Source organism: Salvia miltiorrhiza, chromosome 6 (genome assembly GCF_028751815.1).
Source record: "Salvia miltiorrhiza cultivar Shanhuang (shh) chromosome 6, IMPLAD_Smil_shh, whole genome shotgun sequence".
NCBI classification, from domain to species: Eukaryota; Viridiplantae; Streptophyta; class Magnoliopsida; order Lamiales; family Lamiaceae; genus Salvia; species Salvia miltiorrhiza.
In genome coordinates, this window is record NC_080392.1 from 39,184,783 (window position 1) to 39,210,368 (window position 25,586).

General features: G+C 33.6%; 3 protein-coding genes and 1 long non-coding RNA gene across 5 annotated transcripts; 1 reads left to right on the forward strand and 3 right to left on the reverse strand.

The window, feature by feature from the left end:
• Window positions 1–1,463: 1,463 nt before the first annotated feature.
• Window positions 1,464–4,630, forward strand: LOC130989476 (uncharacterized). The gene is made up of 3 exons (XR_009090625.1): window positions 1,464–1,830; window positions 3,779–3,842; window positions 4,359–4,630. It is a non-coding gene; the product is annotated as an uncharacterized LOC130989476 (long non-coding RNA).
• A 220-nt stretch (window positions 4,631–4,850) lies between these two features.
• LOC130989448 (WAT1-related protein At3g28050-like) lies at window positions 4,851–6,229 on the reverse strand. Its single transcript, XM_057913460.1, has 3 exons — window positions 6,070–6,229; window positions 5,838–5,989; window positions 4,851–5,103 (listed from the first exon to the last, which is right to left on the reverse strand). The coding sequence occupies exons 1-3, from the start codon at window positions 6,217–6,219 to the stop codon at window positions 4,962–4,964; spliced, it is 444 nt and encodes a 147-aa protein (XP_057769443.1). The 5' UTR covers window positions 6,220–6,229; the 3' UTR covers window positions 4,851–4,961.
• A 5,352-nt stretch (window positions 6,230–11,581) lies between these two features.
• On the reverse strand, window positions 11,582–16,211 carry LOC130989416 (WAT1-related protein At3g28050-like). 2 transcript variants are annotated; one of them, XM_057913416.1, is made up of 7 exons: window positions 15,879–16,193; window positions 15,732–15,797; window positions 15,516–15,629; window positions 13,930–14,161; window positions 13,137–13,295; window positions 12,905–13,056; window positions 11,582–11,694 (listed from the first exon to the last, which is right to left on the reverse strand). In XM_057913416.1, exons 1-7 carry the CDS (start codon window positions 16,082–16,084, stop codon window positions 11,655–11,657), a joined length of 969 nt encoding a protein of 322 aa, XP_057769399.1. In that variant the 5' UTR covers window positions 16,085–16,193; the 3' UTR covers window positions 11,582–11,654. The 2 variants fall into 2 exon arrangements, with proteins under 2 accessions (XP_057769399.1, XP_057769398.1); XM_057913415.1 differs by lacking the exon at window positions 11,582–11,694 and adding an exon at window positions 11,922–12,174 and having other exon boundaries at window positions 15,879–16,211.
• A 1,692-nt stretch (window positions 16,212–17,903) lies between these two features.
• On the reverse strand, window positions 17,904–24,137 carry LOC130989413 (WAT1-related protein At3g28050-like). The gene is made up of 7 exons (XM_057913412.1): window positions 23,783–24,137; window positions 23,653–23,718; window positions 23,461–23,574; window positions 20,050–20,299; window positions 19,569–19,727; window positions 19,349–19,500; window positions 17,904–18,221 (listed from the first exon to the last, which is right to left on the reverse strand). The coding sequence occupies exons 1-7, from the start codon at window positions 23,986–23,988 to the stop codon at window positions 18,056–18,058; spliced, it is 1,113 nt and encodes a 370-aa protein (XP_057769395.1). The 5' UTR covers window positions 23,989–24,137; the 3' UTR covers window positions 17,904–18,055.
• Between the last annotated feature and the right edge of the window lie 1,449 nt (window positions 24,138–25,586).

Here is a 25,586-nt window from a genome sequence, read left to right on the forward strand (position 1 = left end):
TTTGACGTGTTAACACATGAAGGCGCCACTTTGGCAACCTTATACAATTATACCTATTAAAGACTTCCACAATAGAAGTGAGACCACTTAGCCATGAGTTATGGCAATCGATTAGCAAAATCGAGAAAAGAAAACTCAACAATTGAGTAATCACTGATAGATTCTTTTGACGTTAGAAATGATGTTTGTGTAGGTTTTTCCCTATCTCGGGGAGCATGTTAGTTTCGAGTTAAAAAGAACTCAAACCGAGATATATAGGACCTTATGATGTATTAGAGTAAATAGGCCATGTAGCCTATAAGCTAGCGTTGCCTCTGAGCTTCGCGAACGTCCATGACGTTTTCCATGTTTCTCAATTGAGAAAGTTCGTGTTTAATCCAAAACACGTCATCTATCAAGAAGAGGTGTCCCTGGAACCAATTTTGAGCTACGAAGAGATAGACCTGATGCTATACTGGACTGGAAGATCCAATAATTGAGGGACGAATCGATTCCTTTGATGAAAATCCAATGGAGATATTATAGTCAAGAAGAATCAACATGGGAAGTTGAAGAGAAGATGAAAGAGAAGTACCCAGAGCTTTTTCCCGAAGAAGAATAACTCAAATTTCGGGACGAAATTTTTTTTAAGGGGGGTAGGATGTAACACCCCGAACTTTTCCTCATGTTGTGAGAAAGTGTCTAAACACTATTAAGAGTACTGAGATGTCAAATTACGAGACTTTTTTTTTTATGAGCAGATAAGACAGATTGTCTTTTAAATAGAGATACGAGTGAATAAACCAATGATGGAATTAGAGTGATGAGATGCTGATTGAATTGAGCTGAGATTTTATTTTACTTTCCAACTACCGGGAATAGAGTTACCGGATACTGAATTGTTAGAGATTGACTGTCCTATTAAGAAAAATAGGAATACTGAGTTGGAAATAGAGTCGAGGAAGAAAGAGTGAGAATCTTTGATAAATAGAGTCGGTTAGAGAAACGTCTAACTTATCTGAGTCTGCCGACTGTTTTGATGTGATGTTATGTGAATTTACGTGACTGAATGATTATGTGATTTTGTGACATGTGTCAATATGACCATATTATTATGATTTTTATTTGAGACCTTAACACTTGGAATTTTTATTAAGTTTACAAAGCAAGTGCAGTCTATTTTTATCGAGAAATCGAATGATGCCGGTTTATGAAAATTTTTCCGAGCATAATATTTTTAAATTATTTTTCTTCCTACGAAGAGGAATATTATATATATGTGAGTGCACTATTATGAGTGCTATAATTATTATTTTGGTCACATGAATAATTATGATGTGGTATTTTATTAATGAGTAATATTTCCATAGTTTTGTGATTATTATTTAATCACCCCTCTCACACTTTATTTAATTACCCATACCATATGTTATATGCCTAAATTTTGCTAAGTATAGAATTGAGAGAGTAGAGAATTGAGAGTATGAGATGGAGAGTGTAGAGATTAGAGAGAGATTAGAGTGAGAGAGAGATCATCCATTAATTGCCAAATATTCTCTAAAGATTCACAAATCTTTTATAAGATTTCCAAATCCATTTCATATCTTGCAAGAATTCCTCTCTCTCCTTCTTCCCTAATTTTCGAGCTCTCTCTCCCTCCCTTCATCTCTCTACTTTCCTCCATTGTTAGCCATTGATGAAACCTTCGAAGCTTCACCCAAGTATGCCAAACACATAAATCACTACTTAAATCCTCCATAAACACATCCTATTAACTTGAATTCAAGAGAATCCTTGAAGGAAGGCTTCAAGACTAGAGAGAGAAAGTTTGAGTTTTGGTGAAGAACTTGAGTAAGTAATCTCCATGTTCATAGATATAATTTGTATGAGTTTGTATATGAGTTATTTGAAGGATTGGAGCAAGAAATCACCCCCTTCCTTCTTCTTCTAATTTTCGAAAATTTGGGTATCTTACCCTTCAAAAATTTTTCTTCTTCTTTCCTTGAATTGAGGTGAGAAAAGTGATCTATGTGATGTTTGGTGGTGATTAGCATGTGTTTTGAAAAGCTATGCTTTGTGATGTAAAAATTTGGTTGAGTTAGTTTACCCCAATTTGGGAATTTTTGACTTGATGATCAAGGTGATGAATTGATGATGAAAATGAGTTTATGAGGTGTATATGATGATGATTGATGGAGTAAATTGAGTATATGATGTCAATTGGAGTTTTGATATGAGTTAGTTTACTAGAATTAGGGATATGTGTATATATGCCCTTATTTGTGAATTGATGGTTTTGATGTGAGATTAAATGACAAAAATTGATAGATATATGATGAGATTAAAGATCCATGTGAGTTTATAAAATTTCAAAGGGTTTAGTTTAATAAAAATTAGGACTTTCTTGTCTATGTGTTTAATAAGTGTTTTGGCTTAAGATATATGAAATTGATCATGATGTTAGTGTATAATTATGTATGATTAAGTCTATTGTTAGCTAAGTAAAATTTTGACTTGAGTTAGTTTATGAGAGTTTTTGAGTTTTCATATTTGAGAAGTCATCGATTGTTTAAATGTGGTCTATTTTGATCTATGACCATTATGTGAAAGATGTCATGCTTTTGTTGAGAATTTTATGTTGATATATGAGTTTTTCACTAGAGTTAGTTACATGATAAAAAGGGAAATATATGTGTAAAATGAGTTATATGAAGTATGAGGTCATTTTGAATGATTGAGTGTTTTAAGCATGAAATTGAGAAGAGGATTTACTTAATACGTTGTAGAAACGTTTTCCTTGAGATTTGAGTGGATGATGAAAGAAAAGAGTCAAGATTGAGTATTATGAGTATTTTGATGTATTTGAATGTTTTTAAGTGCTTTAAGTGCTTAAAATGAGTTTTGATGTGTTTGCTTTGTATAAATGTTAAATTGAGCATTTAAGAGTTTGAGATGAGTTTTGGTGATTTTTCGTAGGCTACTGACCTACTGTGAACGACGGTTTGTCGATATCAAAAAGCTTTGAAAATTTTACAGAATGTCCCTACATGAGTCTTGAGCACCTCTGTAAAATTTCAAGTCATTTGGACTTGATTTAATATTTTTATAAAATGCAAAACCAAATCTGCACATTTCTGCCGGGAATTTCAGAGAACAGGGGACAAAGTCATTCATTTCAGTGACTTCCTGTGTGAATTAGATTTCCAAATTTTTATTGTATCAACCTTACTGTATGGGCTAGATATCCACCAAATTTGAGCTCAGTTTGACAACGTTTACTATTTTTCAAAAATCAATGTTTCCGATTGCTCAAAACTGCCGAATATGGTAGACCGTGGTAAAAACGCCATATCTCCCAAACCACTTGGAGTTTCTGACTCTACTTTTTTTTAAATGAAACGAGACTCAAATACCTTTCTTTTGGTATGAGTCGGGAGTCCAGGAGATGTCGGAGTCAGAACGTGTTAAATTTTGAAGTTGAGTCAGTGGGAAAACAGGACCTGATTTGTTGATGTTTGATTGTATTTTCTTATGTGCCTTATGTGTTTATGTTGCCTAAGTGTTTTAATGAGATTAGACGAGTCTTATATGAGAGATAAATCGAGACTTAGAACCATGATTTTCTTGAAACCTATCCTTGGACTTAAGGATTTGAAATGAGTGAAGAAGTTTATGTAGAGTCGATTAAGAGATAGAATATAAGATAGAGCATGAGTTAAGGCATGAGTTTTTGTCGTTGAGTTCTAATCGAGATTCATTTTATGACATGAACCTTCAATGATGACGATGATCCCTGAAGACACGAGCAGAGCAAGGAAGTAAGTAACTCCGCTTTGACGGGAGTTTTTGAGTAAGGTCTTCAGGTGGGCAATATTTTGAGTATACATATAACGTATGAGCTTTCTAAAATGATTTGATGATGTTATGAGTTTATCAAATTATTTGAGATAAATGATATTTGAGAACTGTTTGACTTGCCAATTTTTGATGTTGAGCTTGTATGTTACCCTCTACTGATGAGACGAATTCGGTCCTGCCACAAGCGGGATTTTGTGCACAGAGGTGACTGTGAGCCGTCTTCGGGTCGGCCGGTCACGGTACTCGAGAGGGAGGCCTACTTCTCGGTACCTTTGGTGATAAATTGTAGATGTGGTACTTACATGTTGAGTATTTTTGATTGCGCAATCGTTCATTTGAATATTTATGATGCATATGTTTGAGATTCAGCTTTCACAGGTTTATTTATACTAAAATCCCTGTGATTTGCTTAAAACTGTGGCAAGATCAATTTATAGCTCTAAGAGCACCTTTCTTGTTTTTCGGCGTTTGCCCACTGAGTATTATATACTCACGCCCTGCATGTATTTCTAAATGTGCAGACTAAGCGAGGAGCGAGATTGGTCTGGTGCTGGCGGGGAAATGTTGGAGGATGTATTTACTTTATCGTATTTCCATTTTGACGATAAAGTCTTGATGATTGATATACTTTAATTTTCTTTTGAAGTTAAGCAATGTACTCACGGTTATATGTCTTCATACATATAATCGGTTCGCCTTTTGCTGCGATACTCTGCATATTATGATTCCTTACGAAAAATGAGCAATACCCGTTTTGTTTTTGTTCGTGAAATTCCTGATAATTAAAAAGTTATAACGACATTGACGATTTTACCCTTGGGTTCATTTATAATGATTTCTTTAACACCTTTTGATGCGAGCTTCCGCTTGATGTTCGACCTATTCTTCTTATCTTTTATTCTTTTAAAAATAGTCGTATCGATACTCGTACCCCACTATCACTAGTGTCGGGATTTCGGGCTGCGACAAAACCCTCCACATTAGCACTATATCCTATAAATTAATAACTGATCTTGATAGAAACTCTTATTTGAATAATTGATGATAGAGTTTGAGGATAAATCTTAAATTTGTTGAATTGTTTCCCCTCCTTCGTCACATGCACATTCAATATACAACTTCTTCTACACGTCCTGGATTTTGTAATTTTGTAGAAATGGATGATTTTGGTCTGCATTTTCAATCACAAATTCACCCAACTCTTCTTTCGCTTTGCCCCACATCACAGTGTAGAAACCACTTACTATTATTGTTGCTCCAATGATACTATTTCATTACAAAACAAGAACAAGAGCAACAAAAAAAACAAATGATTAGAAACCTCCATATTTAAAACTTGTATTTCTTAAGTTTTTATAGAAAACTCAGCAAGTGTACAAATATGATGCTATTAATTAAAGACATAAAGAAAAGAGTAAATATCACTTTAAAACTTGAATAATTGACGTGACTAATCGGATGCTACTGTGTAATCGGGAGTCCTGAATAGTGATGTAGCTAATCGGATGCTACTGTGTAATTTTTATTTTATTTATTCAAAACTATCAGGTTCGTATAAAAAATGTCCTGCAATTATTTTTCAAACCCCCTGAATAGTGATGTGGCTAATCGGATGCTACTGTGTAATTTTTATTTTATTTGTTCAAATGACATGTCACGAAATGATGTCGTTTTCCGGCTCCAAGTTTGCACAAACGCACAAATGATATCCATTTTCCAGCCCCATGTTTGGTGCACAAATATACAAACGGCTTCATTTTGCGCTACATCATTTATAAAATAAAATAAAATAAAAAATACACAGTGGCATCCAATGAGCAACACTACAATTTCAGAAGTCAAAAAATAGACGCAGATTATTTTTAATACAAACATAAAACGGGCAGATTATTTTCAGGTAGGAGCATTTTTAATAAAACGGGCATAATTTGAAATTTAAACCTAAAGAAATGCATGCATGTTTACAAAATGTTTGATATATTGTGTTAGAAAATTATTACCTTCCAAGATAAAGAGTGTCGCCTAGGATGATTACTCCCATGGCTGCAGCTATGGCGATCTGAATGGGCTTAAACATTGCCACATATACTGGGTCCCTCATGTGCAAGAGCCAAGAATCAACCGTGTTGCTTATGCAACCGTTCAAAACTCCCTACAATTAATTTCTATAACTTAGGAAACTAATTAAAGAATCATGTAATAGAAATGTGACAACTATTTTCACCAACTTACCGAACATATGATAGAGACCAAAGCAATATTAGGTTTGATTATCCATTTTGTAGAGTCGGGTTCAAGAAAAAACCCAACAACTGCAGCTAGAACGCTCACGCTAGATGTGTAGAAGAACATTATGCTCAATCCCGAAGGGTATCCTTTCATAATGTGTGTCTATATATGCAAGTTAAATTTAGATTTAATTAGGAGAATTACATCAAACTCCAATACATGTATATATATATATATATATATATATATATAAGGATTCAAATAAAAGCTTCTTATCGTGAGAACTGTAAGAACATTTGCACTGAATGTATGAAGTAAATGGTGACTTAGAAAATAGACCGAACTTTGACATCATAGTGACTTTTTAGCCCAAATTTACGATTATTATAAAAATAGCCTGTACGTACTGTTGTTTAGTTTATAGTCCATATCAAAAGTTTTTGCCACTCTTCAGATCAGAAATACAAATATATCCAACTCAAATAGCCAAAATTAAGTCGGATGATCAAAGCTCAACTAATCAGTTGTCTAGATGTATATAATTTAATTGGATGATCTACCTAATTTGGTTGAAAATTTTGAATCGGGCTGTAACGTGAACAGAGAGAAGTTACAGGCTGAAAAATCACCATGAGGTCAAAGTTTGGGCTATTTTTTCCCCGAGTTGACTTATTTTCCCCGTTCCGAGGTCAGCGCTGAATTTTTCGAGCTGGGGTAATGCATATTTTACTCCTCATCAACCGCTAGGAACTATATATATATATATAGGGTACAGTTCTAGTGAGAACCACAATTTTCGTGAGAACATGAGAACCATTAAAATTATTGCATCTGCTATACAAATTAATGCATTCGCTATTAAATTTGTTGCATTCGAAAAAAAATAAAATTCTTGCTCCCTTTAGGATTTGAACCCATGTTCTGCATTCATCCAACAAGATGATCGTCCACCGTAGATCTTGATGATCGAATGACTCAAAATAGTTCTACGTTCTTATTTTATTTAGTGGTTCTTATTTGAACCTCTCCACATATATATATATATATATATATGTGTGTGTGTGTGTGTGTGTGTGTGTGTGTGTAGGCGCGCGCGCGCGCGGAGATGTTCAAATAAGACTCTCTTAATAAAATAAGAAAAGATAATTATTTTTAACCCTTCGATTATCAAGAGTTACATTTGATGCATCATCTTGTTGTATGTATGCATCACCTGGGTTCGAATCATTATGAGATCAATTATTTTTTTTCGAGTGTATTAATTTTAGCAATGGATGCATTAATTTTTACAATAGATACATTAATTATAGGGGTTATTGCCAGAAAATACGTATACTTTGTCAATTTTCTTGTTTATAACATGACCTTATAATTTGGCCAGAAAATACATCAATTTTCAATTTAATTGCAATTATAACATGACTTTATAGTCTGACCAGAAAATACACCAAGTTTCAATTTATTCTCAATTATAACATTGACAGACACATGAAAGGGTGACTTTTCTCTCTCGGTGGAATCACCTAGATGGGTTTCAAACCTGCGAATTAACTCACGTTGACCGGCACACCTCCGTTGCCGACGCTCTCGGTGGCTTCGACCAGGTAGAGCCTCCGGTGCAGCAGGTTCCGACCTCCTCCGTGAGCAGCAGCCGCCGTGACCAGCAAAGGAGTTGCAGCAGCCGGCGTTCCGTGAGCAGATCTCCGTTGAGCAGCAGCAGCAGTCGGCGTCGTCTCCACCTACGGCCCGTTGCAGCAGAGCAGAAGAGAGGAGAGATCTGCACCGGTCGTTGACCGCGCCGGAGGAGCAGCGACAGCCGCTGAGACGCGCTGCCGCCTGCCCCAGATCTCGGAGCTCGCTGCGCGACTGTCTCTCGCCGATCTCAGCTGCGCGACTGCACCGCGGCTCCCAGCTCTCAATCTCACGGCCACCGCACCCAGCAACGGGGAAGCCGTCACCTGCCCACCGCAAAGGAGGACTTCCGGCTTACCCTTCCGGCGGATGGCCACCAGTTCGCCGATCATCGGTCGAGACAAGGGGGGTCTTAACCTTCCACCGGTTTCTTCCAACTTTGCTGTTCGAACTAAACATGATCTCTCCCATGGTATGCGTCTGCCTCCCAGGGAGTCGGGTACTGATTCCGACGCGGTTGCCGTCGGAATGCGATCTACTGGTAATTCTTCAAATCTGACAGATAACCAACCCACCCAGATTCTCACTTATTCCGACATCGTTAGCATCTCCCCTAAGAATAGAGTTTCTTATGCGGAGGCTACTGGCAAGAAGTCGGTGAAAATACAGGATTTGGCTGCTCACATTTTTCATGATCTGCGGCCTACTAAGGAGGGCGATCAGTTCTCCCTCAAAATTCCGAAGGATCTATATCTTGAGGAGATTAAGGCCTTTGAATTTGCTTTGACAGGACGTTTGTTTCTTCAGAAAGGAGACAAACCGAGATCAACTATGGAACTAAAGTGGGAACTTCAGAGATTATGGAGTTTAGCCTCTGATTGGCAACTAATTCCTTTGGGAAAAGGTTTTTTCACTCTCCGATTTACTACGGCTGAAGATAAGGCTACAGCAAAGGGAAAGGCAGTTTGGGAGCTCTCAAAAGGGCTCCTCCGACTCCGTGAATGGACTCGAAATTTTGATCCTTTCAAAGAGAATTCACCTTTGGCGGACGTTTGGGTTCGCATACACTATCTGCCGATAGAATACTGGAACCCACAGGTTATTTCTGGAATTGGCAGATATTTGGGTCACCCCTTAAAGATCGATGGAGCGTCGGCACGACGTGACTTCGGACAATTCGCTAGAATCCTTGTGGAAATCGATATGTCGCAAAATCTACCTTCTACTCTTTTAATTGATGGTGAGGATACATCATTCCATGTTGAATTTGTCTTTGAAAATTTGCCTCTTTACTGTCGTCGTTGCAAAATAACTGGGCATTCTCAAGAAACATGTCGAAAAAAAAGACGTGTGGAGCCGGTAGCTATTCAGGAAAATCTGACGGCTGCTCCTAACAATCAGTCTGGTGTGGTGACTCATAAACAATGGCACATTGTGGAGCAGGGCAAGAAGGCGGTTGTCCCAATCGTGCAAACAACGGGGGAACAGCAGAACACTTCTAGTTTAGGCCATTTGGCGACGGGGGTCCAGCAGCATTATTTCCAGAATGAAGGCCATGAGATGGCTGGCAGTAACCCAGTTCTGGATTCCAAGAGGGTTGACGATCATGGCTCTGAGGAGAGAGCGTTATACGAGCCGGAGGCAGCGGTGTTGGTTTCGGTTGATCAGGAGCTTCATAAGACGATTGGTAGTGAGGACGAGGTGGACGAGGAAATTGAGATGGAGACGCCGGCTGGGGATCCGACTGAGATTGTTACGGCTGCTGCTGATTTGGATGAAGCTCGCAATTCTGAGCAAGCTGGAGAGTTGGTTGGTCACCAGGCTAAAAAACTGGATGGTGATTTGGGTGGGCAAAGCAAAGACTCGCACACTACTGCTCCAGAAGATATTGATAGTCGTATCAGTCGGTTAGAGGCGCAGGTTAGCCAAGGAATGCAAATGCTTGTTGAGCAAGCACCGCCTAAGCGACGGGGACGTCCTCCAAAAGGTATGGAACGTCCGCGTGTTCCACAGAATCAGGAAGATAGCATAAAAAGCCGCCTCAGAAATGCGGAGGAAATGGGTCAGAAGCCGAGGGACTTCGTCATTGATCATAGCGGAAGTGCTAGTTTGCGTGTTATGAATAATATCGCCACAGGCCGTTGGTCGGACGAAATGGAGGTGGACGATTTTTTGAATGGTTTTTAAATCGCTTATTGCTTTGTTTCCTGTTTGACGAGCTCCTTTCCGAGTCTCATGCCTCTAGTCTGCATTACTGTGCTTTCAAAGGCTTTTTTCTTTTTCTTTTTATATAAAACCTCAATTTAATAATAATAATAACATGACCTTGTAATTAATTTTTAGTATAATAATATCAAGTTTAATACATTAAATATTTTTAATTTTCTCCTCATCTCACAATATACTATATATAAATACATATATATTTACTTTTTAACATAGTTTCTATTATATATGTACCTAATTTTTTTATTGGTCCTAATATTTTATAATTTCATAATTTAAATAAACAAATACTTACTATATATAATATATTAATAGAATATTAAAATCAAATTTTTATATATATATATATATATATATAACAAGATATTATATTGATGGCTTAAAAATACATATATATATATATATATATATATTATGAAATAATTAATCATCTAACTTAATTTTTATAAATATTAATCAATCAATTAACAATATTTTATACATAACAATTTAATATAAATACAATAAATATTAATACATCTATGATGAAAACTAATTTAAATAAGGTCATGTTATAATTGAGAATAAATTGAAACTTGGTGTATTTTCATGTCAGACTATAAAGTCTTGTTATAATTGCGATTAAATTGAAAATTGATGTATTTTCTGGTCAAATTATAAAGTCATGTTATAAACCAGAAAATTGACAAACTACATGTATTTTTTGGCAATAACCCCTTAATTATAATGGTATTCATGTTCCCTGAAAAATATAGTTTTCATTAGAGTCACACAATATATATATGGTTTAACATAAAAATCAAAGTTATTATAAGAAATGAGAATCAAAGTTATTTGCATTTTTATATTTCTTTTATCTTCCTATATTAATAAAATTAAGTTGTTGTAATCGTACATTAATAATATATGAAGATCAGAAATAAAAAATATTACAAATATTATTGTTGTACAATGCAATTATAATTGTATTATTATCCATTTATAAAATTTGGTTCTTATTCTTACAATAACTTTGATTTCTATTAGAAATCCTTCTTATATAAAGAGGTAAATTTAAATGGGAACACTTTTTCAAAATATGATCCTGATATCATTTTCAAACCATTGATGCATGAATGCATCACTCGAACTCAAATTTCATATTTTTTTTAATATAACTAATTTTATGGTGAATGTGTCTTGTGTGGTCCTAAATTAACATCGACCAATTGGAATCGACTTTAATTTCCGTAGTGCACTTTGCACCTATGTCATGTCATTGTCTGGTCCGACGTTTGTTAAATTGCAATAGTAGAGCACAAGTGACATAAATAAAACATCGATGCAATTAAAATTGTTCGAAAATATCATATTGCGATTGCGGTTGTATTAATTAATCAATTAAATATTTAATTATATTATTTTATTTTATTAATAGAGTTTATTTCAAGATTAAATAAATAATATTAAATACTCCCTCCGTCCACGAAATGAGTACTCATATTTTCTTTTTAGTTTGTCCACCAATTGAGTGCCCATTTCCTTTTTTGTTAAGTGTACCCCACACAACTCACTCACAATAAAAGTGGGTCTCTCATTTCATTCACACACACTTAATTAATTTTTTAAAACCCGTGACACACCTAAATAAGTACTCATTTCGTGGACGGATGGAGTATATTTATTTTATTGGTCAATCGGAGAACAATATGCAAAAAAAATGATACCTTGAAAAATAAGTGTCACTTAAATTACCCAAGCCCGTGAAAAATGTCCCACAAGTCCACTTTCCTACATTTATAAAATAAGGGTATTGAGGTGAATTAAAAAACTTAATTAAGGAACTGGAGGAATTCTTAATTTGCAAAATTCTCTCTAACATTATAAGCATTATTTGTGAAAATCTTCATGTTTCTCATCAAAATCATCTTCAAATTAAATCAAGTTTAACGTTCAATTTGAAAACAAAGTGAAAACCCTCCACATTAGCACTATATCCTATAAATTAATAACTGATCTTGATAGAAACTCTTATTTGAATAATTGATGATAGAGTTTGAGGATAAATCTTAAATTTGTTGAATTGTTTCCCCTCCTTCGTCACATGCACATTCAATATACAACTTCTTCTACACGTCCTAGATTTTGTAATTTTGTAGAAATGGATGATTTTGGTCTGCAGTTTCAATCACAAATTCACCCAACTCTTCTTTCGCTTTGCCCCACATCACTGTGTAGAAACCACTTACTATTATTGTTGCTCCAATGATACTATTTCATTACAAAACAAGAACAAGAGCAACAAAAAAAAATGATTAGAAAACTCCATATTTAAAACTTGTATTTCTTAAGTTTTTATAGAAAACTCAGCAAGTGTAATAATATGATGATATTAATTAAAGACAAAGAAAAGAGTAAATATCACTTTAAAACTTGAATAATTGATGTGGCTAATCGGATGCTACTATGTAATCGGGAGTCCTGAATAGTGATGTAGCTAATCGGATGCTACTGTGTAATTTTTATTTTATTTGTTCAAAACTATCAGGTTCGTATAAAAAATGTCCTGCAACTATTTTCCAAACCCCCTGAATAGTGATGTGGCTAATCGGATGCTACTGTGTAATTTTTATTTTATTTGCTCAAATGACATGTCACGAAATGATGTCGTTTTTCGACTCCATGTTTGCACGAACGCACAAATGATGTCCATTTTTCAGCCCCATGTTTGGTGCACAAATATACAAAAACGGCTTCATTTTGTGCTACATCATTTATAAAATAAAATAAAATAAAAAATACATAGTGGCATCCAATGAGCAACACTACAATTTCAGAAGCCGAAAAATAGACGCGGATTATTTTTAATACAAACATAAAATGGGCAGATTATTTTCAGGTAGGAACATTTTTAATAAAACGGGCATAATTTGAAATTTAAACCTAAGGAAATGCATGCATGTTTACAAAATGTTTGATAGTTGTGTTAGAAAATTATTACCTTCCAAGATATAGAGTGTCGCCTAGGATGATTACTCCCATGGCTGCAGCTATGGCGATCTGAAGGGGCTTAAACATTGCCACGTAGACTGGGCCCCTCAAGTGCAAGAGCCAAGAATCAACCGTGTTGCTTATGCAACCGTTCAAAACTCCCTACAATTAATTACTATAACTTAGGAAACTAATTAAGGAATCATGTAATAGAAATGTGACAATTATTTTCACCAACATACCGAACATATGATAGAGACCAACGCAATATTAGGTTTGATTATCCATTTAGTAGAGTCGGGTTCGAGAAAAAACCCCACAACTGCAGCTAGAACGCTCACGCTAGATGTGTAGAAGAACATTATGCTCAATCCCGAAGGGTATTCTTTCATAATGTGTGTCTATATATGCAAGTTAAATTTAGATTTAATTAGGACAATTACGTACATCAAACTCTAATACACATATATATAAGGATTCAAATGGAAGCTTCTTATCGTGAAAACTATAAGAACATTTTTGTATCAAGTAAATGGTGACTTAAAAAGTAGCCCAAACTTTGACATCATAGTGACTTTTTAGCCCAAATTTACTATTATTATAAAAATAGCTTGTACGTACTGTTGTTTAGTTTATAGTCCATATCAAAAGTTTCCACCACACTTCAGATCAGAAATACAAATATATCCAACTCAAATAGCCAAAATTAAGTCGGATGATCAAAGCTCAAACTAATCAGTTGTCTAGATGTATATAATTCAATTGGACGATCTACCTAATTTGGTTGAAAATTTTGAATAGGGCTGTAACTTGAACATAGAGAAGTTACGGGCTGAAATCACCATGAGGTCAAAGTTTGGGCTATTTTTTAAGAATAACCCCACTTATGTTATAAAGTAATTGCAATACGATAACATTACACGTTTAGTACATTTTCGTAGTGCATTTACTTTGTATTCAGTGCATTTTCATAGTTATCACGATAAGAAGTATTTATTATATATGTATGTCATGAAATTGAGGTAGGCGTGTTACCAAAAAAATGCACCATATGGGAGAGAGGATATATTCGAGCGTGAGAAATAGACTACCAAGGATCCAATCGAGTCGAGTCGAGCTGGGTATTAGTGAAAGTGGAGAGGAAAGAGGAGCATTGATGATGCTTGAACCTTTGTAAAATGTTACTACAAATGCTCCTGATATCGAGACCACGGCGCCAACCACTTTGGCCCAACTTCTCGAGCTCGATAACGTTAGCTTTTCCATCCTACAAAATAGTAGATAATTATAAAAGTGTTTTTCTTTATTCCAATATAAGGTTTTTTTAGTTCAATTAAAAAAAACTAGGTTTTGGGGTTCTGTAATTGGGATAAAGCATTTGCTTTCATATTTTATTTCATTTGTAGACAAATGGTAACCAAACATGATGCGAGGAAATTGGAAGTTCAGAATGCATATTAAGAAAATAATATATTAATATAGCCACTTTTATACTCTAAAGAAAAAAATCACAGATAAAAAATAAAACAAAAAAAAATTAGCGCAAAGTATTGTTTTACCCTTAATTGACGATTTCCTATCAAAAAATAGATTTGATCGAGAATTAAGGAGTAAAAATAGTAATAATATAAATTTATTTATTTTTATATTAGTAACTAGTTTTTATTTTAATATCTTAAAATGGCTTTTTTGTTAGCCCGTTTGCAAATTTTGATACATAGTCCATTTTCAAAATAATTCGTTCCTTTGGTTATCCTATAGTATAAAATAATTTGTTGCATTGTTTTGCGAAAATAATTAGTTACCTTATTTCAACTCCAAAGAAAAGGCCCAAAGCCAATATGTATGGCCCATTAAAGGAAAGACCTTAATTTCTAAACATACTTTTCTAAGGCATATAATAAAATATATTTAAAAATATACTGGTATTTTATTCCTTTTTTTTTAGGGTTACTAGTATTTTATTCTATAGTCCCTCCATAACTTCCAAAACTCTGAATGCTATCATTTATTTTGGGGCTATGAAAATAATAAAGTTATTATTTAATTTGAGACTTTAAGGTAAAATAGTACTCTTCGTCTATGATAAGTGTTGTGCGGATAGAAAGACATAAATTTTAAGAAAAAATATTGAAAGATATATATCTATAATAGAGAAAGAAATTAATGGTTTATGAAAGGATATATATTTTAAAATAGAAAGACCACTATAAGTGGACGAACGAATATGGCAAAAAGACCACACTTATTATAGATGGAGTGAGTAATAAACATTTCTTATTATTTATTAAGTAAGAGGTTATGACGAAAAAAAATGGAGCTATATATAGAATATCCTAATAGTTAAAAAATAAAAAATATATATATATACACAAAAACAAAAGAAGTAGCTACAATGTCAATGTGAACAAAATAGTAAATTAAATAGATTTTTTTTTTCAATCGAAAATCTTAAATTGATCGAGTATATTTTTTATTTGACCAATTAGTATAACCATAACATTCCTCTTTATCGAAATCACGTGAAATTCAATAATTTACTTGAGAAAGTTATGCATGGCATTCATAAACTCCAAGAAAAATACGACACAAACATGAGAGAGAGAGAGAGAGAGAGAGACCTGAAGATGATGGCGAGCAGGAAAGTGAAGGCGGGAGAGAGGTTGCTGATGGCGGAAGCAAGCGTGGGAGAGCCGTAATTAATACCTGTGAATCCCATTAACTGCGATCCATACCTTAATTACACATTAATCAAAACATTTTTTTCATTAAATTAAATTAACTCATCGATGCAGAAAAGTCAACTCCGATCAAACCCAAAAAGTCATCTCACTCACCCCACCACTCCCAGCAGAAAAAACTTGACCAGAATCGACGAATTCAACGACGGGAGGGCTCCTGATCTGCGCAAATTCAAACAAACAAAAAAGTTCAAAAAATTTGATCGGATTTGGAAGAGATGAACGATGATTTCTGCAGAATACCGGCGGGAGAAGAAAGGGGCGGGGAGGAGGATCAAGGCGGCGACGGCGTAGGCGTAGACGAGGAAGGCGTGGCGGCTCATGCCGGCGTTGGCGGCGACCTTGAAGAGCGTGTTCAGACCGACGTTGATGCATTGCAGGCTCACCATGGCGGCGAACGGCACCACTTCTCTGTAGCAGTAATCACGGTGGCTCGCCGCCGTCGCCATGTTTAATTGGGGAAAATTAAATGTTTTGGTTTGGTTATATTAATTATTTTTCTGATTAATAATGTAGCGAGTGTGGAGTCTACATGTGTGCCATGAGCCACGCATTCTTTTTGTATTATTAAGTGTATTAATAAAATAATATATATGAAATGTAATACTATTAATACTAAAATGGTACTTCTTCTTCCACTAATAACACACTCACCTAACATTTATTAAAACTTATGTCACCAATAATCATACAAATTTTTATGGGACGTAGGGAATATTGATTTGCAGACTAACAGAATGAGCGTGAAGTAAATTTAATATTTTTATGTACCATATAGTATAAATATTCTACATGTTCTTATGATATGCTTGCATGTAGGAGCTTTCAAAGTCTATTTTAATATAATATATTAATATGAATTTTTACTTTAAAAATACACCATGAAATTGTGTAGTGTAAATTTTTTTTATATATTGACTACACGAATTTAATAAAATGGTTAATAATACAAGTGATTATAAAATGGAGTAAAGGGTCATATTAATTAATGGTAGATTTGTATGGATCCTATAATTATAAATAAAAAGTGATATTTTTTAGTGAACGGATCAAAAATAAAATTGGAGTAATTTTTTTTGTAGACGAATGAAATAATATTTTATCAGACTGGCAATATAAAATTAGCTGTGTGTGAATACTAGAGGAATCCACATCAATCATCATGACCTAATTGCGCAATAACATTATTGGTGCTTCCTTCAACTTATTTATAGTATTAAATACTACTAAGTTAACTATGATTGGATACTGTGTGTTATGATTCGTGACGATGACATTAATTAATCAGTTTAGATTTCGTGTCAGTGCTGCCTAAATTGCATAATACGATTACTTATAGATATATTTCTTCAAATATAGCTTCGTATATTATGTAAGTTTTCAAAAAAAAAATATGAGTGGAAGAATTCATTGGACATCAGAAAGAAGATCAGTAAAACATCGTGAGGAGATACAACGGAAACTCAGAGGAAATTGCCAACTCTGATACAAAGTAAAGATGAAATTGAATTCATGGACATTTAGAAAATTGTTGGTTATTGATATTTGATTCACCATAAATAAATATAACCAAAGAAACATCTAATTACTTTATTACCAAACACATTTAAAATCTCGTATCGAAAAGAAGTTGATCAATTTAATTAGCTGGGACGAAGGGAATGATACTCTTTTTCCTCCACAAAAATTGTAGTGTGGTTTAAAGGTCACGAGAGATACAACAGATAGGCTAATCATCTATTAACTAAGTCACTCTCTGACATACATATATATTAAGGGGGTGTTTGAGTAGGTGGTTAGGTTTAGTCAATGTTGCTAAAAATAGGATTAATTTTCATGCTAGAGGCATTGATATGATGCTGGACGTATATGTTTGATATGCAACGTTAAATTATCGAAATACCAACTTGGCTGATTGGTAGCCTCCATTACAACCAACACTATAATTTGAATGTCCTATTTTGCCCTTAAATTCCATTTGCAGAGGGAATTAATTTATTTTTTGAAATGAATTTGGAGGGCAAATTTGTAATCATTGAAAATAGTAGTGATTATTGTAGAATCCATGGAAATGGAACCGAGGGTCGACGCTGGTTCTATTTTCGCGAAGGAACAGTGGATTGTGGGACGGGCTTTGACAAAATAGCGGGCCCTCCTTGATCTGAAGTAAATATATCAAACAGCTAAAATGGGCTAGTATACGAAGCAATAGCGCATTAAATGGCCACTCAAACACCCCCTAAATATATATGACGAACATAGTTGATATATCGAAATATTGCAATGTGACCAAATCTCATTAATATATATATATCTATCTATATATATATACAATGTACATGAAACTATTCTTCTTAATAATCAAACGGCAAGAACTATCTACACATGGTTGTTAATTTCCTAGTGCATAATATATAAATTCAGGTCCTCGAGTTATGGATTTTGTAAGTTTGTAGCAACGGATGATTTTGATCCATAGACGACTCCAAATCGGTGGCTTCCATCACAAATGCACCAAACTCTTCTTTGGCTTTGCCCCACATCACCGTATAGAACCCAATTACTATTATCGTCGCTCCAATGATGCTAAAATCAACACCAAAAAACTAAATCAGATATCTATACTATAAAAAGTCAACATCTTATAATTAATATCCAATGGTACATAGTAACATAAAATTGTAATCATGTGGATAAAAATATGTGTTGTGACATAATAGGATTATAGAGCACAATCAAACAGAAAACGTAAAGAAGATACAAATTTACATGTTTCACCAATTTGACTACATCCACGGGAAGAGAGGAAAACAGATTTTATTATGCGACTAAGGCTAATAAATTACAGATATCAACTATATATATATGACTGAGATAATAGCCTTTCTTACTTCAGGCGCCACACTATAGTTAGTAGCCATTTTTTACAACAATATGGAAATAGCTAGTAGCCATTTTTTAATTCAGGCGCCACACTATAGTTACAAATTAATGACATATAATAATATATACGAAATTGTAGATACGTAGATAAAAATATGAAAATAGGAGTAGTATTTTTTTTTTACTTTAATCCCTTACACTTACACAAAAAAAAAAAAAATCGATGATTACATGAAAGTTTTTGTGTAAATCCTATAATAGTGTAAATAATATTGTTGCATGAAAAATTTGTGTAAATCGTGTAAGGGCATAATAGTCAAAGCGGGTATTATTTTCGCATCTTTATTTACGTTGATAAAATTTTCTTTTATTATAAAGGAATATGCAAGAATGGGATATTATCTTCTTTTGACTTTAATACCCTTACACACAAAAATTGTATAATTTGTGTAACACTGTTATTTACAGTAATACACGAATTTACAATTTCATGTAACAGTAGTATAATAACACGATGATACGAAAGTTTTCGTGTGTAAAAGTGAAAAATAGTTACTATTTCCATATTTTTATTTTTATATGAATAGAATTTTCTTTTACTAAGTAGTATGGACTAAAAGAGCTCGGACGAATGCGCAAAATAATATGTTGATTAATTTTATCTAGTTGGATCAGGCCGAATTAGCCAGCTCTACATATATTTAACATAAAAATTTTGTTAGAGAAAATTTAGCATTTATGTGCTCGTGCTAGAGAAGCAATGTAATAAAACAGAACAAATGTATAATTAAACGAATCCCATGTTTGTAAGATGTTAGAAAATTTAGTACCTCCCAAGAAAAAGAGTGTCGCCGAGGATGACAACTCCCATGGCTGCGGCTATGGCGATGGAGAGCGGCTTAAACATGGCGACGAAGACGGGCCCCCTCAAATGCAAGGCCCATGAATGAACAGAGTTGTTTATGCAGCAGTTGAAAACCCCCTACACATAAACTACTTCAGACAACTAAGGAAAAACCATGCAAGAATCAGACATTTCTCACCACTTACCGAACATAAAATAGAGGCCAAAGCAATATTAGGTCGGATCATCCATTTACTAGAGTCCGGCTCTGCGAAAACCCCGGCGACTGCAGCTAGAATGCTCACGCTAGATGTGTAGAAGAAGATGATGGTGAACTCCGAGGGGTATTCTTTCATGATATGTGTCTATATATATAGATGAAGCTAAGTTATATTTAGTTTTAGTACAAGCACTGGAAAAAGAGATAAATATCTCGTTCTAGCCTTTGTCGTATAACAAAAGAAAGTTATAGCCATGTAGAAAAAAAATATGAAAATAGTAACCATTTTGACACATGTACATAATTCGTGCAAATCTGTTAAGTGTGTAAGAGCATAATAATTCAAAATGACTACTATTTTCATATATATATTTATCTACATGGCTATAATTTTCTATTACTATATGTTTTTGTCTAGATTAAGTGTTGTCTCTTAGAAAAAATATGGAGGTATGTTAGTTAATTACCACGAGAATGTACCAGACGGGCACGAGCATGTATTCGACAGAGAGAAATAGGCTGCCGATGATCCAGTCAGATCGAGTCGAGTCGAGTAGTTGGTTCATTGAAGGTGGAGAGGAGGAGGAGGAGAAAGAGAAAGAGGGATTGATGCTAGGGCCTTTGTAGAATGTTACAACAAATGCTCCTGATATGGAGATGACGGTGCCTGCAAGCTTAGCCCGGGTGGTGCTGCTCGATAACGATAGCTTTTCCATCCTGAAAATGGTATCTATCCATTTTGAAAGATATAAAACATATAAAATACCTACTTAATTTTACAAAATATAGTTAATTATATTCTCTTTTTACCCTTATGTCGAGCATTATTGGACTTTTAATTAATATTCGACCAGTAATGCTCGACTACTTGACTCGCAGTGTATGTCAACACTAATGCATTTTCTACGGATGCTAGACTTCTTAATTCAACATATTGAATATCTACGTACTACATCGATTTTCACTTTCAAAAACTCAACTTTCACTTCCAAAAACTCCACCAATTGTTTTTGGGGCTTTGTAAAGTTACATGCGTTATATCTTCACAAAGTTCGTCTCTTTATTTATTGCAATTATTTTAATTTATATTTAATATGATTTAAAATATCACGATAAAAAATAAACAATACTAATAATTATATATAATGTTGGGTTGGATGATTAAAATAGTCATTAATAAACCACTAAAATATATTTTCTTACTAAAATTTTTCCACGGATTGAGTCCACCCCCTCCCTCGCCCTCAACTTTTGTCGTTGTGGCCGTCTCCCCCTTGGGTATGTTCAAAACTTTAGTACTTAAATTTTTTTCCTCATTTTCTTTATTTAACATACGTTTTTCTTGATCAAAATAATTAATAAGAATAAAGCACTAAACATAAATATGATCGACACGTTTGATTTGACTTGATCTTTCTATTATTAGAAGTAGCTGCATGCACCTACTAGTGCGTTCTAACTTGTAAATAGAAGTTAGCAAGATTTACACTCAAATATTATGGTTGTAGCCTTGTAGGATCAACTATGAATTATTGAATAATAGTAAACCTATTATTGACCCCATTTCAGATAATAAAGTCGGACCACTCAAAAACAGGATTGGGACACATCACTATTCTACGTCCCCTTTTAATTGTCTTTCGATCAGTTATGGTGGGGTTCATCGATTGACAGACGCATAAGTTTTGTTGAAAACACTTGTGATATTCTTCCAATTTTATATATAGATATTGGGGAAAAAATTACTCCCTCCGTCCCACGAATCTCAACACGTTTGATTTCGTCACAGGAATTAAGGAGTTGTAGATTAGTATTTTAAGTGTGTAGATAATAAAATATAAAAGTGATAAAGTAGGAGAGAGAAGGTAATAAAAGTGATAAAATATGAGAGAGAATGTAATAATTATTACTTTATTTGGAAATGTGTCAAGATTCGTGGGACGGCCCAAAAAGAAATACGTGTCAAGATTCGTGGGACGGAGGGAGTACTTCATCCGTTACCATAAATATATATATAATTGATCACGACACAAATTTTAATAAAAAAGATTATTTAAAAGATTATAGTGAAGAAAGAATCTCACATTGAAAATATTGTTAAATAGATTATACTTAAATAATATTTTCTCCGTCTCATTAAAAGTGGCTTATATTCCATTTTGGACCGTCTCACTATAAATAGCATGTTTCCATAAATAAGTTTTCAAAAATAGAAAAATTTAACTCGTAAAAAAGTGTGGATCCTACTACTTTTAACAAATTTACACATTCGCCTCAATTTCCATGCTAAAAAATTTTGAGCCACTTATAATAATATAGTGGAACAGAGGGAGTACTCCATAAGTTATAAGAATAAAATTATGAATATTATGTGTAAGGTAGTGTCCAAAAATAGAGTGTGCATAAATTTGGGGGACATATAAAAAAAGAAGTATATACATTAATATAGGGGACGGAGGGAATACTAATTATAGAAAAAGTAAAACTAAAAAATAAATAACAAGGTATGCATGAAGCTTAGTTCAAGCGATAAAATTAAGGTACCAAATAAATAATGGCTCATTTTTATTTTTTGTCTGTCCACTGATAATTGTTTGTTCCAAAAGAGTAAATCACCTGCTCTAACAAAACATTATGAGCACCACTATTTTATTATTTTTATCCTTTAAATCATTTTTTTTAAGCTTTATCCTTTAAACCATAATGAGCTATTGTTAATGAAATGAAGGGTCAAGGGTGTACTGTTTTTTAATTATTAATTTGTGAGTAGATTGATTAATTCATTATACTCCAGTATATATACAGTATCATAATAATGCATATTTTATATCTAAAAAAACAATAAAGGGTCGTCGGGGTGGTGGAAAGAAAAAGGTGTTACAAGATTTAATAACCTTGTGCAATTTCTGTTGTTTATTAATGTTTCAATTCGTTAATTTTCAAATTCATTTCGATACCTCCTACTCCTACGCACAAAATATTAATTACTAAGATTAAAAGAATAGCTATTTATTAATTAATCAAGAACGACTTATTGCGACGTGTATCAATAAAAGAACGAGAGTAACTTCGTATAATACGCAACCACGCTTCATTAATTTATGAGGCACTAATTATGTGCGTAAAGGATAAAGATTCTCAACCCCACACAAACAAATCGAACTCATTCGTTAATGAAGTCCGTCGCTCATTTACGTGATTATTAATGAAATCATATTACCAATTCTTATGAGTGTTTCATTTTAAAATTTGTTCCTAAATAAGCGTTTATTTTAAAATTTCATAATAAAATGATGTATATAACTTTTTCTGTTTTACTCTTCTATTAATGATAAATTCTTCACCTTTTCAATTTTTCATGCAATAGACGAGGGTAAAAGGAGTAAAATTTACCCATTTTTTTCTTCTTGTATCTACTACGGAGTACTATATTTTAACGCGATATATACTTAAAAAATTGAGAGTGATAATTTTTTTCAAAATAAAAAGAATTTGATTTTATTGTATTCTCCACATTGCAGTTATCTTAGCAATACGATAAAATAATTAAAAGAAATTACTTAAAAAAATAAATTAAATTAATTATTATTATTATTATTATTTTCGTATTTAACTAGTTTATGACTAATTAATTATGTGGCAAAATAAATTTATTGTAATTCATGACCCTAAATAAATTATTGTAATTCATTTTTTATTTTTGAGACCAATTGTAATTCATTTTATTGAGTCAGCAAAACGCAGTTAAGAAAAGAATTTAAAATGTTATTAATTGATCACTCACTCTCACTCCAGCCAATGGAAAAGCTATATGGAGCAAAAGCCAAAAACAAGATACCAACTATGTAATTAACGAAAGGAAGAGAGAGAAAAAGGACCTGAAAATGACGGCGAGCACGAAAGTGAAGGCCGGAGCGAGGTTGCTCATGGCGGAAGCCAGCGTCGGAGAGCCGTAATTTATGCCGGTATACCCCATTATCTGAGAAGCATACCTTCCACAAATAAAAAATAAAACTCAATAATCAAATCCAATCTCGATCGAAACAACGATCGAAGCAACGGCGACTCACCCGACGGCTCCGAGCACGAAAATCTTCACCACTATAGAGAAATTCAACGACGGGAGAACTCGCGATCTGCGACGAATTAAATAAGTAAGATAAATAAATAAAAAATTAGAAAAAGCGACGAAAGGTGTACCGGCGGCGGGAGAAGAAGAGGGAGGGGAGGAGGAGGAGGGCGGCGACGGCGTAGGCGTAGACGAGGAAGACGTGGCGGCTCATGCCGCGGTCGGCGGCGAACTTGAAGAGCGTGTTGAGGCCGACGTTGAGGCACTCCATCGACACCATGGCGGCGAAGGGAAGCGCCTCTCGATAGCAGTAGCTCCGGTCGCCGCGTCCCGCCATGATTTTGGGCGCAGGCAGCTGCGTGTTGATGCCACACGAAATGTTTGGTTTTTTTGGGGGGTGTTGTAATAAAATAGGGAAGTGGAGTGTGGAGGAGTTTGTATGCTGTGCTTTCTCGGTTGGCGGGCCCCACGTTTGGGGACTTCGAAAACGACGCGCGTTAATTGCGACTTCACTTTGCTTATAAATTTATTCAAACAAAAAAGGAGATAATAATTTTTCTATAAATATTCCTTCTTTCTTTTTCATTTTTTATTAAATAAAATTTATTCCTCATTTTCACTTTAAAAAGATTAATATTATCACATTAGTATTTTATGATAATATTATCCATTTTTTAATGTGAAAAAAAAGAATTTATGAAATTATTTTTTATAAAAAAATAAGGGAACGAGAAAGAGGAATTTAAAGGAAGCAATTTGTAAAGGTTATTATTAAAATATTGTCCAAAAGTTGAGTACATGCTGATTTTTTAATTTGAATTTAATACAATTATAAATACAGCATGTATTTATCTTGTTATTTAATGTGTAGGCAAAGTCAAAATTCCGACCAATTGAGGATGATCTGGCTTGTGGAAAGATGACTTGAAAACTTAAAAAAATTACTACGTCATAATTTATAGCTCAAGTCAAAATTTCGACTAACTGAGGTTGATGTAATTTTTTTTAATGCCACATCAACTTTCGACGAGCCACATTACTCTTAGTTGACTGAAATTTTGGCTTGAGTTATAAAGTGAACAAAGAAAATAAATATAAAAAATATTTATTATTTTCATAAATTTGAGTTAAAAAGTTACCATGAATTCAAAATTCGATCAACTTTATAATAAAAAAATTTACAATGAAAGTAAACACACCACCCTAAATGATATAGAAAATCTATATTTTCAAACAATTCATGCTTGAGATCTTATTCTACGAATAAACTGCTTGTAATATACGAATAGTCGTATTCAATTAATGTGATAAAATTTTTGCTCTTTTCAGAGTTTGAACTCAGGCGAAATTTTCGCCTTCTAGACAAATATCAATCATAGAATTGAAATATTTCACATTCTAAATTTATTCTCATTTCTCACCACATTTAGTCATTCGATATATTTAAAGAGATATATTCAATTGATTTATCTAGTCATGATGTTTTGAGCACATATAAAGTTGCTTAGAATATATCTTAAATGGTTTGAGCTTTTTCTACTTTGAATATGCTTACATCATAGCTTTTACTTTTGGATCTTACTTATTCTACAAACAATATTATTGGTACTTTAATTTGCTGTCTACGCAATACAATTATTTACTATAAATTTTTGGGTAGATAGGAGTGCTCTTTCATAAATATCTCATACAATTTTAAGAATGACATATTAGTATTTAATAAAATTGATTTGAAAACAAAAAATAAAAGACATAAAATTGAAACTAAAAAGTGTGTCTTGCATTTGAAACAAACAATTTGTTCAGTACTAATTTCTCCTTATCGAAAGTGTAAGATATTTTTAAGGAAAAACAATCATGCATCATTAGGTATAAGTGAACACCGTAATGTTATTATATACTCATGTTATTATACTATATTATGAAAAAGAACTT

Excerpts from the sequence above, each read along its gene's own strand:
- LOC130989448 (XM_057913460.1), bottom strand. The coding sequence starts at position 6,219 with ATGAAAGGATACCCTTCGGGATTGAGCATAATGTTCTTCTACACATCT. Across the intron at positions 5,990-6,069 it reads TGGTCTCTATCATATGTTCG|GGAGTTTTGAACGGTTGCAT; the intron begins GTAAGTTGGTGA and ends AATTAATTGTAG. Across the intron at positions 5,104-5,837 it reads GACACTCTTTATCTTGGAAG|TATCATTGGAGCAACAATAA; the intron begins GTAATAATTTTC and ends GTAATGAAATAG.
- LOC130989416 (XM_057913415.1), bottom strand. The coding sequence starts at position 16,084 with ATGGCGACGGCGGCGAGCCACCGTGATTACTGCTACAGAGAAGTGGTG. Across the intron at positions 15,630-15,731 it reads TTTCTGCTGGGAGTGGTGGG|GTATGGATCGCAGTTAATGG; the intron begins GTGAGTGAGATG and ends TGTGTAATTAAG. Across the intron at positions 13,296-13,929 it reads CCATATGGTGCATTTTTTTG|ACACACATTATGAAAGAATA; the intron begins GTAACACGCCTA and ends TTGCATATATAG.
- LOC130989413 (XM_057913412.1), bottom strand. The coding sequence starts at position 23,988 with ATGGCGGGACGCGGCGACCGGAGCTACTGCTATCGAGAGGCGCTTCCC. Across the intron at positions 23,575-23,652 it reads TTCGTGCTCGGAGCCGTCGG|GTATGCTTCTCAGATAATGG; the intron begins GTGAGTCGCCGT and ends TATTTGTGGAAG. Across the intron at positions 19,728-20,049 it reads CCGTCTGGTACATTCTCGTG|ACACATATCATGAAAGAATA; the intron begins GTAATTAACTAA and ends CTATATATATAG.